Source organism: Camelus dromedarius, chromosome 9 (genome assembly GCF_036321535.1).
Source record: "Camelus dromedarius isolate mCamDro1 chromosome 9, mCamDro1.pat, whole genome shotgun sequence".
In the NCBI taxonomy this organism is placed as follows: domain Eukaryota; kingdom Metazoa; phylum Chordata; class Mammalia; order Artiodactyla; family Camelidae; genus Camelus; species Camelus dromedarius.
The window spans coordinates 35,397,301-35,414,416 of NC_087444.1; the positions used below are offsets into that span (position 1 = coordinate 35,397,301).

Here is a 17,116-nt window from a genome sequence, read left to right on the forward strand (position 1 = left end):
ATTTTACCTTAATTACACAAGTGAAGATTCAAGAATAGACAGTGCCTGGGTCAGGAGGGGAGGACAAACAAACCAATTTTAAGTGTGGGTCAGGAGGGGAGGACAAACAAACCAATTTTAAGTGCTCACAAAGCACTTAAAGTATCATTCCACCCCTCTTTGTAAACAATTCAACAGTTCAGATTAGCAGAGTGTAGCAAGGTGGGAGTTAATGGACACAAACACTCTGGACAGCAGGGCAGCCATCTCTTGAGTTGAAAGAATTCCTGTGTCTAGGCCAATTTAACTGCTGTGCCACACGTGTTCAGTAATTCCAGCTCAATGAGGAAAGGGAAGCAGGAAGCTAGGAGGAGGAAAAGGGGAGGGAGCATCACCCCCATGATGTTCCAGGTGGCAACTAAACCACTGTCCCTTTAGAGGGCAGTGTAAGAGTCATCTGAAGAAGAGTCAAGGAAAATAGAAAAAAGTGAAGGAGTGAGGGAGATGAACCAACCAACTTGTGGGAAACAGTAAGGCTTTTATATTTTCTCCCTGGTACATTATGCAGTACACATTAAGGTTTTCAAATATTTAACGTTTTGTTTTTGCTGCATCACTGAGAGAATGGAAACAGTGTGTAGGCTGATCTGAGCCTGCACTCCTGCACGATAAAAGGATTCAGTTGGGGAACAGGGACAGAAAGGCCTGTTCGAGTCACCTGCTTCAATCTACAACTCAGAAATTCTAAGATTTGTAAGAGAAAATTAACTTTCCAATTCTCTATCCAATACAGAAGCAATTACTATCAACTGTACTACTTAATGTAAGGAAAAGAAATATTTTTCTGTAACTGAACCTACAAGCCAAATTTTCCAAAACAATATGGGGCATCACTTTTAAGAGTTTCAATTGTTTAAAAAAGCGAATGAACAAAATGTTCCTACTGTTCAAGACTCAGCTATTCTTTTTTCCTGAGATGGTACTGAGTCCAAATTCCTGAAAATAGGATTTTTACCTGCGGGAAAAGTAAACTTTTCTCTTGTTAAAATAATTAAAAACAAAATAAGCAATTTTATTTGAGTAAATAGACGTATAAACACTTGAAACACACAAGAGAAACCAAAGACTTACCTTGCTACCACTTTCAGGCTTAAGGTCATCCTGTTTAAAGAAGAAAACAAGTAACATTTTAACACATATTCAATGAACTCTTACTATGTGTTTATTTCTCACTTTGGGACATGACACTTCATTCGGTAGTAGTAATTCCCCTGTAATAGCAATTTCCTGCAAACCTTTATCAAGAGCAACCAAAGCACTATTTTAGGTAGAGATGTCATTAACCACGTTACAAAAAAATCAATCCATCAAAAAGAAAAAAATCCAAAATCAATTCCCTTAGCTCTTCAAAGATACTACCAGTGTTGATTTACAAACAAGAAACTCTACCTTAGTACAGGAAGGCTAGATGATTTTGGAGAAAATTTAGCCTGCTGGCTGGGTTGAATGAATTTCCATTTTACTAATTCACTCCCTCGTCATGTTCTGGGGCTGCTGGGTACCTCCCTCTCTACAAGCACTCAGAGCTCAGCTTACCGGATGCACATCCCCAATATAGTACTGCTTGAGCATTTCTCTGGCATCAGAGGAGTGCCCTACATCTTCAAAGCTTTCAGTTGCATCTGCACCAGCTTGTTCCAGCAGAACCTCTTCTCCTCCAGGATGCTGCAAGGAAAAGATATTTACTGACCAGAGGGCTCTCTGAAAAGCAAACTAATGTAAGTTACTTTCTCCTCTCCCCAGTTCTTTTCCCATTTCTCCCTTTAATGGGAGTAATGAGATGAATCAACACTGTATGTACCCCTTGAAAGGATGCAATGGGGAAAACAACATAACTTCTGTGTCTTCTGGCCAAAGATGCATAATATAGGTTTCATTGTGAGGATACCTAGGAAATCACAAATTGAGAGGGGTTCTACAAAATGACCAGCCTGTGATCTTCAAAAATATCAAAGTCATAAAAGTCAAGGAGACTAAGAATGGCCTCGGATTGAAGGAAGCTAGAATTTTAGACATGTGCTCCAGGCTTGATTCCTTTTGCCAACATTATGGAGACAGCCACAGAAACCCGAAGGGAGATGCTGGACAAAAGGTATACAGAATTCTTTATTCTACTCCTGCAACTTCTCTGTAAGTATGAAATGGTTCCCAACTTATAAGTTAAAAAAATAAGTAAGAAGTACTAAAATAACTGCCCCTAGACCTAGGAAGTAGAGTCTATCTAAATAACACATAGGTATGACCCTGGACAAGTTACTAAGAAATTGAGATGTCTTCATTTCCTTATTTGTAAAATGGAGACAATATGAATACCTATCTTAACTACTTTTATGAATATTAGATGAGACAAGAATAGGAAATACTTTGTACTTGAGAAGAGAAAGGTATAGTTTGTTCACTACTCAGCTGTAAAAAAGAATGAAGCAATGTCATTTGCAGCAACATGCATGGACCTAGAGATTATCATACTAAGTGAAGTAAGAGAAAGACAAATATCACATGCTATCACTTTTATGTGGAATCTAGAAAAATGATACTAAAGAACTTATTTACAAAACAAAGACAGACTCAAAGACATAGAAAACAAACTTATGGTTACCAGGGGAGGAAGGAGGGGGGAGGGATAAATTGGGAGTTTGGGATTGGCTGATACAAACTACAATGTACAGAACAGACAAACAAGGTTACTGTATGGTACAGAGAACTATATTCAATGGCTTGCAGTAACCTGTAATGAAAAAGAATATGTATTTATATATAACTGAATCACTATGCTGTACAGCAGAAATTAATACAACATTGTAAATCAAAAAATTAAAATTGAAAGAGAAAAAAAGAAGAGAAAGGTATAGTCTGTATAATGTGCTATCATCTATGATTTTAAAAAGCAGATACATACATGCATACACATGCATAAAATCTCTCTGGAAACACTGAAGAAAACCTGGTGGCTGGGAGATGGGTGCAAGAGGATTTTCACCATATAACCTTCCAAAATTGTTTTACCAAGTACAGTAGTACCTACTCAGAAAATAAATAATTTTTTAAAAATTACATTTAGCACAGTCCCTGACTTAAAACACTCAACATTTACTTACAATTAGCAAATTTAGAATTTACACTATTTGACATACCTAAATTTATATTTTTGAAATGTCAAGTAATGCTTTTAAGTACTTTCTATAACAACCTTTTAAGCTGGAATATTACAATCATCCTATTTTAAAAATGAATTCAACTGAAGCACAAAAACTCTAAGTGTAATCTCCCAATCAGTCACGGGCCTCTAAGCTCTCTGAAGGTAAGAAATTTTGTATTTTTATCTTCTAAGAGGTCTCTATCCAATGATGGGTCTCCCATTCCAGCACTAAATATGCTGTTCTGAAGCAAGAGTAAGATAGCCACCATTCATCATCTGTTGTTACAACGGAAACTTCTCAGCCCTGGTAAGCTTTGGAATTTTGTCCCAATATTTTCCCCACTATATGAAAAAAAAAAAAAAAAAGAATCAACTGTAGTTCTGTAACAGAAATAAGCACTATTAGTTAACATTTTGGTGTAAAAAAGTATTTTTTCTGTACATTCATTCACTTAAGTTATTATGCTACAATTTTTATTGAGTACTTACTATTTAATGTACTCGGCAGTGATAAAAGGTTTTGTGTTTTCATAAAAATAAATTCATATGGTATATATTGTTTTATAGCCTGTTTTTTTTTCATGGAGGCAAGGAGGGTCAGAGTGGTCAAGTAAAAAAAACCCCTAGGTTTAGGAATTCTCACGCCAAAATGTGGTCTTAATACAGATGGTTTAGAGTAAGCACAAGTATTTTAGGGAACCCTTGGTTACTGTTCTCGAACTCTTTCATTTTTTATTTTATTGGGATCCTTTCTCTTTCCTTCTTGGTGAGTCTAGCCAGAGATTTGTTGATTTTGTTTACTCTTTGAAAAAAACAGTTCTTGGTTTTATTTGTTCTTCTTTTTCTAATTCTTTTAGGTGGTAGGTTAGGTGGTTTATTTGAGATTTTTCTTGTTTTTTTTTTTTGAGGAAGGTATCACTATGAACTTTCCTCCCATTTGCACTTTTGCATCCCATAGATTTTGCGTGGCTGTGTTTTCAATGTCATTTGTCTCAAGGTATTTTTTCATTTCCTCTTTGATTCTATCACTGACCCACTAGATTTTCAGTAGCACGCTGTTTAGTCTCCATGCAATTGTTTTTTCTCATTTCTCTTTCTGTGGTTTCTTTCCAGTTTGATGCTGTTGTGGTCAGAAAAGATGCTGAAATAATTTCTATCCTCCTAAATTTGTTGCGGCTTGCTGTGTGTCCAAGTATGTAATCTATCCTAGAGAATATTCCAAGTGCATTTGAAAAAAGTATGGAACACTTCACAAATTTGTGTGTCATTTTTGTGCAGCAGCCACGTTAATCTTCTCTGTATCGTTCCAATTTTAGTATACGTGCTGCTGAAGGAAGCACTGTTCTAGAGCTCTATAAACTTCAGATATTATTTAGAACCAAACGGCACTCCAGCCAGAGGCAATGCATGAATGATTGAAGTTGCCGCAGAGCCCAGGACAGCCCTGAACCAGGACAATGCCGATTGTGGGGCAGGAGAAGCCCCTGAGGAGAATCCCAGCACCCCAGGGAGGAGAAGCCCTGTGACCCTGGCCAGCCTGGCTCTCAGTAAGACTACAGAAGCTGCTGCTGGATTCCAACACGAGCCTCTGGCTGGTCTAGCCCATCTTTATCATCACCTTCTTTGCAGGCATGATCTACCAACAGGTGTCCATCATACTGCAGAGTGACAAGAATCTCACCCAGGAGCAAATATCTGAATTAGTTAAGTCCTAATTCAAAGCATAGTCCTCAAGGAAAATGGAAATTATATTCCCAAACAGTCCTTGACATGAAACTATTACTTCAACAACCCAGAGGACGGATTTTTCAAAAAAAATAAAGGGAAAACAGTACCACCTTCTGACTGATCCCACTATGCTTACAGACACAATGAAAGCGAATGTCACAAAATCCTCCCTATGATTCTTATTGGTAGATGGATCAACATGACTTTCTCAGGCTTTGTTACAAAGTCCTATTTCTAATGAATCTATTTTAAGCCTATGCTACAGCAAGGAATTGAACTACTCACAATAGCTGCATCTTGGTGAGTTCTACATCCTAGTACTTCTGCTATGTATTTGGGTTTCAGAGCATTTACTCTCTGGTTCTGGGCCAAGGTAATGCAAATGACCAATCAGGAATGATGTAGGCACAGATGACTGGACTAGCCATGGCCATGCCTACAGGTATCAACAAAGCTTTCAAGACAAAGTGAAAAATTTTTGAGCTAATGGATCACCAGTGGACACTAGTTGATGTCAAAGAGGAGTTCATGGCCAAACACCTCCACTTTGAAGGCATGTTCAAAAATGAATTACAGACCTCTATTTTTGAAGGCCAACCAGCCATTTAGCTCTGTTATGAACTCTTGAATAGTCCTTAATCCTGTATCTTTCATGTGCACTAGAGACTCACAGAATAAAAAGGATAATGTATGACCTGGTGGGCATGCAACAAGGATCATTCTTATCTAAGCCAGGTTCACTTTTATGTTTGAAACTAGAAGAAATGAGGTCTGTGTGCTGGGTGACTTATAAGGAAAGAGCTATTTTTAAAATGTTTTAAAATTTCCTTCTGGTGACTGTAGAAATGAAAGGCAGATAAAGGGGAAAACTCAAGCTAGTGATAAAATATAAAAACTTAGCAAAAATTCAATCTTTGGAAGAAACACTGCCAATAATAACTAATTATCATGTGCAATCAGCCTGACTTCTAGACCACAGTAAACTCCTGTTTTCTTGGGATCCAAATACCCTGTATTTTTATATTTAATTTATGTGCTAGTATTTTTATAACTTCCTTTACAAAAGTAATAATTTTCATTACTGAAAATTTAGAAACTATGTATGAGCAAAACAAATCTCCCTGTACTGTGCATTTTGAGCCTACAGAATAACATAAAAAGCAAATGTGTCAAAACTTTCTTCAAATAAATTCTTTTTCAGAGTGAATACTCAAGGCCAGAACAGACATAGCAACCGTTCTACATCTCTTAATACTGTCCAGGGAAAACTGATGTCCCTGAGACACCGCTGAATTCTCAAGTGCCTTCAGGATGATCAAAGATGAGTTAAATAATAGGAAATTCTTGATTTGGAGCTTAGAATATAAATATAGCAAATCCAATGAAAAAAGTCAACAGTTTTGTGCTGTATGTAAACATCCCTGCACTAAAGATCCAGTTATTCAGGATAAGTGAGTTTATATATTGTTCTAAGAAAGAAGAGAGGGCAATTCCTGGCAGATATATAGATAATGGTTGCCCAGGAATAATTCTGTCTGAATTAAGTGTCCCAGGGAAGTGGCAGGGCGCAATTTCCATATCAAAAGATAAATGTAATTTGCATGTTGAGTACTGTAATCAAGAACAAATGACTCTTGACTCAACAAATTAAACCATCCTGTTTTCTTCTTAAAATCAGTTTTAGGAAGTAAAACTGGGGAAGTCAAAATAAGATCTGTGAATTGCATCAATGTCAATATCCTGATTGTGATATTATACTACAGTTTTGCAAAAGTTTACCACTAGAGGGAAATGAATAAAAGGTACAAGTGATCTATTATTTCTTTTACAACTGGATGTGAATCTAGATACTGCAATAAAAATCTCAATTAAAAAAAAATCAAAGTCCATAAGTTTAAGCCCAAGAAATGTGTAGATATGTAAACTTACACACACACACAAATGATCACAGCATCATTATTCATTACGACCCTAACCTTGAAATAACCTAATGTTCAGAAGGAGAATATGAGTAAACTGAGGTATAATCATACAGTGAAATCCTAATCAGCAGTGAAAAAGATTGGGCCACTGCAATATGCACAAGGTGAAAGAATATAATACACTGAACCACAGATGTCAGACACAAAACAATATATACTTTGACATTCATTTGTAAAAAGTTAAAAAAATAGGCAAAACAAATCTACGGTGTTAAAGTCAATAGAGCAGGTACCTCTGGGAGTGAGGAAGGAAGCAGTGATTGGGAGAGGTACAAGAAGAGGGTCCAGGATACTATAATGTCCTAGATGGTGGTTATTCAAATGTGACCACTTACTAGAATGACATCATATGGCTGAATCTTAGGATTACATAAATAGGAGGAAAATAAGTTCCAAAATATCACACAAACTATCCTTGCATATACTATGTACAGTCAAATGATCTTCGACAAGAGTGCCAGGACCACTCAGTAGGGAAAGGACAGCCTCTTCAACAAACGGTACCAGGAAAATTGAATATCCACATGCAAAAGAATGAAGATGGACATTTACCTTACATCATATAAAAATTAACTCATAATGAATTAAACACAAGACCTGAAACTGTAAAACTCTCTGAAGAAAAATATAGGAGAAAAGCCTTTATGACATTGGATTTGGTGATACTTTCTTGGATATGATCCCAAAAGCAAAAATTGACAAATAGGATCATATCAAACTGAAAAACTTTTATGCATCAAAGGACAAAATCAACAGAGTGAAAAGACAACCTATAAAACAAGAGAAAAGATATGTAAATCATAAGGGATTAATATTCAGAATATATAAAGAACTCCTAAAATTCAATGACAAAACACAATAAATAACCTGAATATAAAATGAGCTAAGGAGCTGAACACACATTTCTCTGAAGATGATACACAAATGGCCAAGAAGCATATGAAAAGATGCTCAACATCAGTAGTCACTGGAGAAATGTAAATCAAAACCATGAGATACCACCTCACAACATTAGGATGTCTATCATCAAAAAACTCAGAAAATAACAAGTGTTGATGAGGATCTGAAGCTTTAAGAACCCTGTGCACTCTTGGTGGGAATGTAAAATGGTGCAACCATCAGCACCATTCATCTTCAGAACTCTTTTCATCTTGTAAAACTAAAACTGCTCGTTAAAAGCCTTTTTTAATTTAGTATCTCTTTCATCTAATATTAACATCTCTTTCATATAATATTGGCCACCTCTACTCTCATTTTGTTACTATTTGCATGGAATGTTTCCATCCTTTCACTTTCAATCTGTTAAGTGTCTTTGAATCTAATCTGAGTCTCCTGTAGACAGCATATAGTTAGATTACGTATTTTTATCCTTCTGCCAATCTGTCTTTTGATTGAATAGTTTAATCCATTTACATTTAAAGTAACTACCGGTAACGAAGGACTTACTCCATCAAAATTTAAAACTTTCATACATCAAAGGACATTATCAAGAAAGTGAAAAGACAACCTACAGTATGGGAGAAAATATTTCCAAGTCATATATCTAATCAGAATACAGAATATATAAAGAAATCTAACTTAACAACAAAAAGACAAACAATTTTATTTAAAAATGGGGAAAAAACCCGAATAGATGTTTCTCCAAAGAAGATACACAGAGGACCAATAAGCACATGAAAAGATGTTTAGCATCATTAGTCATTAGGGAGATGCAAATTGAACCACAAGATACCACTTTATACCTACTAGGATGGCTAAATCAAAAAGAAGAAAAATAGTAAGTGTTGCATGAAGAAATCAGAACCCTCATTCATTGCTGGTGGGAATGTAAAAAGGTACTGCTGCTATGGAAAACAGTTGGAGGTTCTTCAAAAAGCTAATTATAATTACCACATGACCCAGCAATTCCACTCCTAGGTATATATCCAAATGAACTGAAAACAAGGACTCAAACAGGTATTTGTGTACCAATGTTCACTGCAGCACTGTTCACAATAGCTAAAAGCTGGAAACAACCCAGGTGCCCATTGATGAACAGACAAACAAAATGTGGTATACATATATCATGGACTATTATTCAGCCTTAAAAGGAGTGAAATCCTGATACATGCTACAACATGGATGATCCCCGAAGACATTATTCTAAGTGAAATAAGTCAGATACAAAAGGACAAATATTGTATGATTTCATCTATATGTGGCCTCTAGAACAGTCAAATTCATAGAGACACAAAGTAGAACAGATTACCAGAGGATGGGAGGAGGAGGGCACTGGGGAGTTACTGTTTAATGGGTAGTTTCAGTTTTCAAAGATGAAAAAGGTGTAGAGAAGGATGGTGGTGATGGACACATAACCATGTGAATATACTTAATGTCAGTGAACTGTACACTTAAAAATGGTTAAAACAGTAAATTTTATGTTATGTATATTTTACCACAGTAAACAAAAAAAAATTGTTTTAACAAAACATTATGCTAAGTGAAATAAGCCAGATACAAAAGGACAAATAGTGTATGATTCCACTTACCTGAGGTACCTAGAAGAGGCAAATTCATAGAGACCCAAGTAGAGGTTATCAGGGGCTTGGGAAGAGTGATGAGGGGGTAGTTATTGCCTAATAGTTACAGAGTTTCTGTTTGGGGTGATGAAAAACTTTTGGAAACAGACAGCAATGTTGGTTGCACAACACTGTAAATGCAATTAATGCCACTGAATTGTAGATTAAACAGTTAAAATGGCAAATTTTACATTATATACATTTTTTATAACACACATACAAAAAGCTAGGTTTATAAACCTGTAATTAATGCATATCAAAAATTTACTTTTGTTTGAATCACAGCAAAACAAAACAAATAAGACCAAAGGAGTCTGGACATTATTCTCAGTCATCTAGATTGGTAACCAATGCTATTCAAATCTACTGGACAATCATAAATTTCTTCCTATTTTCATTAAGTAAACCTAATAAGGCAGTACATATTTCCCCCCCTTTTTTTTTCTAAGATCTGCTTTGCTTTTAAATCTCATATGAATTTGCAAAAAAGATTTTTTTGAACTGGATAGCCTTTGTGACTTAAGCCTAACAGATCTTGTCTCAGCTTTTATTACATAAGGAATTATATACCACTACAAATATTTCAAATAAACTATACAGCAACCAGGATCATAAACTTGCAACAGGGGAAAAAGTGACTGTGATCGATTCATTTTATCTCAGTCCAGCAATAATCAAGTGAAATGCTTTACAGAAACAAAGGAAACTTCGTAATGTCCTCTTGTGAAGGGTTTTAGTAAGTTCAACTGTCCACAGAATATGTGGTAGGAAGCAGGGGTAGCCTTTTGGCTTTTCCTTAAATTCACTCACTAAGTATTATTGAAAGGAGGGCAGAAAATTTATATTTTAATATAGAAAAGAAAGAAGACAAAGTACCAACAGAAAATAATACTTCCAGGTTACAAATTCTCTGGGGAGGATAGGGGACAGATGGGCAGAGAAGAAGAGCATGTGAAGAATAACAAATAGTTACAGAATAAAAATCTGGTTGGGAAAAAATTACGCAAATTCTCTGTGAATGGAAATTCCATGCTGATGTAATAAAAATGTAACAATAGGGATAGGCTAAAGACCACCTGACTTGGAAAGTGACATCTAGAAACACGAAGATTGCGGAAGCTGCAAAATTAGGCTGGGCTGGCCAGACAGATTAGCAGAATACCTCATCAAATTAAGATATGGAGGTTAAAATTTTGGAGAAGGCAAAAAACTACTTCCTAAAAAACAGTCTGACAGCGCAGAGAAAGATAACAGATCTGGGTGGTGAACAGGAGGAAATGGTGCAGGTCCATAGGTATTTGTATTTGTATTAAAAAGAATCTAGAGTGTCACCTAGAAGAGGCTAACTCGATGGTTGCCAGAAAGGGTGTAACCTTGGCAGTCGCCACTGCCCAGGGTCTGAATTTCAGGTCTGTAGATCCAAATATAACTTATCCCCACCAGATCAGACACCTTTATCCCACCAGATTAGGCCCCACTGCTCTAAATTCTCACAATTCCTTAGGCACCTTCACGGTATTTATCACAATTGCAATTATTTATTAAATGCCTTTCTTCCCCCCTCTAGACTATAAGCTTCCTGAGAAGCTTATGACTGTCTTCTTTACAGTTGTATTCCTGAACATAGTGTGGAACCTAGAACACAGTGAGATCTAGGGGGCGCTCACTCTGCCCTCGTTCCCTCCCACTTGCCCTCCCTCCCTCTCTGGCCTGTATGCCGCACCCATGCCCACATGCAAAATAAATAAACCAAAGTCGATTTGTTGATCGCAGCAGCTTACATGGACAGTCCTGGAGGTTAAATTTTACCTCATCTAGCTTCTAGCCTTCCTGAGGACTAAGCACTTGGAGCTGCTCAAGAAAGAAAGCATTCTTTCTATAGATTTGTTAATTCCACAAGCTAGGTAACGATCAAATTGCACTTTCTTTTGAGCAGCCTCAAAATCCAGTAAGAGCTGGAGAAATTCCTGGAGAAATCAAGTAAGAATTCTTATTAGTCAAATTCTGAAGCTTTCAGGGAGTCTCCTAGGATGGCACCAAACATAGCTTGCGAACAACCCAAATGTCAATCAACAAGTGAATAGCTAAATTTTCATACAGTTACAATCAAATAAAAAGCAGGACCTGGTACCACTTGACACAGCACTTAAAAATGTCTGTTGAATGAATGTAATGCTATCCCATCTGTGAGGCAGATCCTAAAGTAGTGTTCCCACTTATACCAACAGTCACTAAAAAATACATAGAAAGATTTAAAATAGCAAAATGTATTATTTTAAGTTACTCTTTCCAGAAATGTTTAATTTATACATAAGACAATGGCTTCCAAATGTTTCTCACTTAAAAACACAGGAAGAAAATGAGACTATTAGCTGAAACAAAGATTCACAACAACGTACTTTGTAAAACAAAGGTTCACAAAACCATACTTATTACCCTTGCGGAGACAGGCACTTTGATACTTCCTGGTCAATATTGTAAAATATTGTAACCATTTTCATGTGTTTTTTTCTAAACTACTAAATATTAGAAAGACAATGATGTGCAGTATTGGAAAGTTTTGGTTTTTCATTTATGATTTCAATAAATTAAAGTGATATATAAATAAAATAAATTACCTCTGACTCAGAAATGCAAAATCAATCTGTTAGGTGAAAGAGAGTTCAATTATATTACCAATTCTAAATTATCACATTCAAACTCCAGAATAACACTTTAACCATATTTGTTAATCAAAAAAAGAAAGAAAAAAAGCAGCAACCTGTAGATGCAGAATATTCAGATTAGGAGCCCCTTTCTAGGAGGAGCTGAGAGAGAGTTCAGATTGGAAAGAGAAGGGTGAAAACCGATGTGTCTTTCCTCTCATCTAATTAACTGCAGCACTATTCTTCAGACCTGCAGGCCAAAACCCTTGGTCACTGGACTCTTTTTCTCTCACTCTTCAAATCCAATGCATCCTGAAGTCCTATTGGCTCTACCATCACAGCACATCCAAAATTTGACACTTCTCACTACACCCACTGCCACACTAGTCCAAGCCAACATCTTTTGCCCAAATTACCGTAAGAGCCTCCTAACTGGGCTTTTCAGTTCTGCCCCTGCCCTCCTTCAGTCTCTTCTCAACAGTGCAGAGTGATACTATTAAACCGTTAAATCACATCTTACTGCTCCTCTGCTCTAGTGTGCTTTCCCAACTCAGAATGAAAGTTCAACTGGCAAAGCTGTACTTGACCTGCCCTCCCTTGGTCATGGTGACGTCATCTACTACTATCCAGCCACTGTAACTACCTTATACACCTCAAGGCCTTTGAACTTGTTCCCTCTGCCTGGAAGCCTCTTCTGGCAGATAGTCACATGGCTAGCTCCCTTAACTTCTGTCTGGCCTTTACTCATCTCCTTAAATAAGGCTATTTCTGGCTATCATAGCTAAAATTTCACCCCTTATCTTCATGCCCTCACCCCACACACGTCCACAATCCTCTTCTCTGCTTTGTTTCTTCTTAGCACTTACCACTACCTAACATAGCATATACTTTAGTTACTTACTCTGTTTATTGTCTCATTCCCATAGACTGTAATTCCATGAGTATAACTATCCAATCAACATGTAGAGCGGTATCTGGCACTTATCAGGCACTTGATAAATATGTGAATGAGTAAGTGAATGAATGAACAGACTTGGAATGAACAAGAAAACAGGTATGCTAGAACGGCTAACTGCAGGTAAAGATCTGCAGCTCAAGCTTCAGGGGCCACCTTGGCACACCTGTGATCTCTAGTTCCATCAGTATGTGGTAAACCAGGTCAGCAACCACTACTCAAGGTTAAATTAATGTCCACTCCAAGCATTGAGTGTTCCTTCCAAGTTCATTTTCTATTCTGAACCAGTCAAGAAGAAACTAGAGGGAAATGAAACCACAAATGAAAAACATTATTGGCTACCCATTTGGAACTAAGATTTAATATGCTACAACGCACACTTGAAATTTATCATAGGCATACACCAAAGGACACAGCTAATGCTAGAATTTTCAAGTAATGCTGTGTACCTAAGAGAAATCAAGGGATTTACCTAAAGCACACCCTGCCACTAATCAACTGTATGACCAAAATCTCTGAACCTGTTTCTTATACTCCTGTTTGAATAAGGATCACTACTATCCAACTCACTCTCAAGTAATTATTTTGAAGCTGAAGTAACAGGAAAGCACTTTTAAAACATTAAAAAAAAAAAAAACCATACACCCTACAAATGCAAGAACTTACTAAATTCTAAGACGTTAACTTATTGGCCACTAGAAATATTTATTAAAAAACAATGTCCTTTGGAGGAAACGTTACTTTTTAAAAGTTTTTATAGATTTATGAATCAGTATATAGAGCTTTCTCCCCTAGGCCCCAAATTAATACTATATATATATATATACATATATATATGTATATATATATATATATTTTAACTAGTGTATTTGCTTCAGAGAAAGAATAGAAATGAACTCTTTTCTCAGTTATAATAGGATTATATCATGCAAGAACTTCCAAGGAATTAACCACAGATTATTAAGCGATTATTCAAAATAAAATGATACACACAAAATATAAACATTTAAATATAAACATTTATATTTATATTTAAAATATCCCAATGTCTCACGGATTGGAAGTGACAGGAATGACTGCAAAGGAGCAAGAAGGAACTTTTTAGTGTGCTGGAAATGCTCTTTCTTAATTGGAGTTGTGATTACTTGACTGAATACATCTGTCAACTCGTCAAATTGTACATTTTAAATGGGCACAGTTTACTGTACATAAATTACACTTCAGTAGAGTTAAACAAATTAAAAGTCTGTTTCCTTAAAAAACATATACACACACAAACTCAGCTGTACCAGGGTCTCAAGAACTTGTAAAATCTAATACAACAGGCTTGATTTACAGAAGAGGGTAACAGGATCTGAGTCAACAGCCCGCAAAAAATGAACTCACGACCCCTGAACTCAATGTTAACTCAAAATAGAAAAAATAAAAGAAGTATAATGGGGGCGGGGTGGAGGGAGAGGAATCACACCTTCACAAGAAAATGGAAACCAAAAATGACATTACTTCAGAAGGCACAGGTGAAAGAACAGAGATTTCCTTCAGACCTAGGTTCGAACGGCTCTACGCCGTTAAATGAGAGGCTGTGAGGCTCAGTTTCCCCTTCTGTAAAATGGGCATAACGATAACTCAAGAGTTTAGCCTAGCACACATTAAGTGCTCCATGTGTGACAGGGATAGCATAATATTACTGAAGGCACCAGAATCCAGTGCCGGCTGAAAATGCATGAATACTTAAGGCCCCCAGTCTCCGTCTCGGAGGGTCGTGGTCCCCTTCGTATGCTTTATCGCCCTAAGCCAGGCCTCATTTCCCTCCTACACACACCCCTGGCAGCGTTCCGGGCCGACCACCCTTCACCGCTGCAGCTCCGAGGGGCCGCCCACCTCGTTAAGGAAGCGGGTGACATCGTAGACTCGCCCGTGGATCACCAGCCATATCTCCTTCGAGGAGTTGCGCTCCGCCACCTCCTCCAATCGGTAATAGGTGACGGAGGTCTCGACCCCTTGCCCTTTCCCGTCGCTGCCGCTTGCTTCCACAGTCGCCATTGGGCCTCAGCTACCTTTCCTCGACCGCTATCCGGCTTCTGCTGCCAGCTTCCCTGAGGTAGACCTCGCGCTCAGCCCTCCCGGGCTTCCGTAACCAGGAGATTCCGGGCAACAGCCAATCACACATACGAATAGTTCCTGCTTCGTTTTCTTTTCACCAATGAAACGAGGGATTGTTTCAAATCCCTCCCACTTCTCGTCAGGTCCTAGAGACGTAGGTCTGGTTCGAGGTCCAACTCACCAATCGGGATCGCCCAGCCCCTCCAATCTCACCAATCAGATACTGTGATTTTGGAAAGGCGCCTAATAGAGACGCGTTGATACACCTGTTATACAAAGAGGTTTCTTCACTCGGCTTACGGGCCTGCGGAATTTTGGAAGAGAGTCTCCGTATTTCCCATTTCCCTTCCCTTCGCTGTGGACCCCTCCTGAGTCGTGTGGAGCTCATCTTCCCTCACCTCCTGCGCGGCCTCTACTTCAGCCCTGGATTTACATTTTTTACTTTGCAGCCTCCAGGCTGTGACCTGGGGAAGCCTGTCTCTAAGGCTGTTTTCTCACCTGCAAGATGGACATGATCTCTACCTTATAGAGAAATTAAATGAGAGTGTACACATACATGCGCAGAGGGCGTGGTACATAGTAATCGAAACATAAATGACAGGCAGTGTTAGAAAAGGTGGAATGACTGGCCTGAGGCCTTGAGACAGCGGTTGGGGACACAATATGGAGTATCATCCCAAGTTTGTGCCATTCTTAAGAATCTGGTGTTGTTATATGTCAATTATATCTTAACAAGGCTGGCGGGGGTGGCGATCTGATTTTTAACCGAATTCTTTAGAGATCAGGCCAATTTACACTGTTTTCGTTTCTGTGTGTTCTAAATAGAATTCGCCTGAACTGTATGTTGGGCCAACTGATGTCCTTAAAAGTCCAAGGACCCCCATTTCTGGGCTCTCAGATGTATGGCTGTGATTCCTCAACAGATTAAGTACGTTCTTTACTGGGCGTTTCGCCTAACAAACTAACAGCCCTAGGTAATGCTCAGGCTGGCTTGTTTCAGCCCACCTTATCAGAGTCAAACCCCAACACCCTTCAGGGACTCTAAACCTCTTACCTCACCTACAGCCAATTAGAGATTTGTGCACAAGCCGATCAGGTATCTTGTGACCCTACCTTATAAAACATCCCCAACTGGCCCTCAGTGCTCATGCAGGCACCCCTTGCCTGTGTGGCCTGCTGTTGCCTATGATAGTGTAACTATTAAATTTTTTCCTTGTTCTTAGCTTTGGTGCTCACACACCTCTTGTCTGTGTGGCCCGCTGTTGTGTATGACAGTGTACCCTAATAAACTCCTTTCTATTCTTTTAATTAACCTATGGTAAATTCTTTTACCAACCCACATGTCACCGACGCCCCACTGTGTCCCACAACACTGTCTCTGGCTAGAGGTCCAAGCATTTTGGAATTACAAGTTTGGTTAATGTGCAGTGTTGTTAGCTACTCATTTTTAACTGCCTTTACAACTGACAAATTGATAATGGTGAAATGTCATTTTAATCTTGTCACTTTCCCAGACTCTCCATAATCCATCCCCAACCTCTTCCACCATTTCCACCATTCTCTTTTATAAGCCTTGTGCACCGGCCACTGACTCCCAAACCTACTGGTATAAACCCACATCTGTGGTCATATCAGGTCCATTGACTTAAGATACCCTCTTCCTTGCAATGCCTACTCACCATTCAAGCTCCTCCAATTCCTTCTTTTGCAGAAACTCCTGCTACCATTCTGAGCTTCAGCGATTCCATCTCTATGTAGTACCTAAGCATGTTACTATTTCAGTAATTTCTGAAAGAAAAAAAAATATTTACACATATGTATACATTTAAGTGCCAGAAATAAAGATATGTAGCAAATGCAAAGGGACACAGCTCTGAACACATATTTGGTAAATGATTTATTCACACTTAACCCCAGTGTGCATGAGTCAACTGAGAAGGCTATGTTAAGAAGGCAGATTCCCTCCT

The 17,116-nt window shown here is 38.0% G+C and overlaps 2 protein-coding genes, 1 non-coding gene and 1 pseudogene across 3 annotated transcripts in view; 1 reads left to right on the forward strand and 3 right to left on the reverse strand.

The window, feature by feature from the left end:
* LOC105088396 (cytochrome b5 type B) overlaps positions 1 to 15,190 on the reverse strand; it is a 29,334-nt gene extending 14,144 nt beyond the window's left edge. Inside the window, exons 1-3 of the mRNA XM_010979214.3 lie at positions 14,928 to 15,190; positions 1,576 to 1,704; positions 1,111 to 1,140 (exon numbers count right to left, since the gene is read on the reverse strand). Coding sequence (XP_010977516.1) covers positions 1,111 to 1,140; positions 1,576 to 1,704; positions 14,928 to 15,089 — 321 coding nt within the window. The 5' untranslated portion in view covers positions 15,090 to 15,190. The remainder of the gene's footprint in view (positions 1 to 1,110; positions 1,141 to 1,575; positions 1,705 to 14,927) is intronic.
* LOC116154732 (ER membrane protein complex subunit 3-like) lies at positions 2,088 to 6,043 on the forward strand (annotated as a pseudogene).
* On the reverse strand, positions 4,412 to 4,518 carry LOC116155052 (U6 spliceosomal RNA). Its single transcript, XR_004139081.1, has one exon. It is a non-coding gene; the product is annotated as a U6 spliceosomal RNA (small nuclear RNA).
* A 1,349-nt stretch (positions 15,191 to 16,539) lies between the features above and the next one.
* The window catches only part of NIP7 (nucleolar pre-rRNA processing protein NIP7), a 64,379-nt gene continuing 63,802 nt past the window's right edge, over positions 16,540 to 17,116 (reverse strand). The window contains exon 5 of the mRNA XM_010979219.3: positions 16,540 to 16,937. Within this exon, the coding sequence (XP_010977521.1) occupies positions 16,923 to 16,937 (15 nt within the window). The 3' untranslated portion in view covers positions 16,540 to 16,922. The remainder of the gene's footprint in view (positions 16,938 to 17,116) is intronic.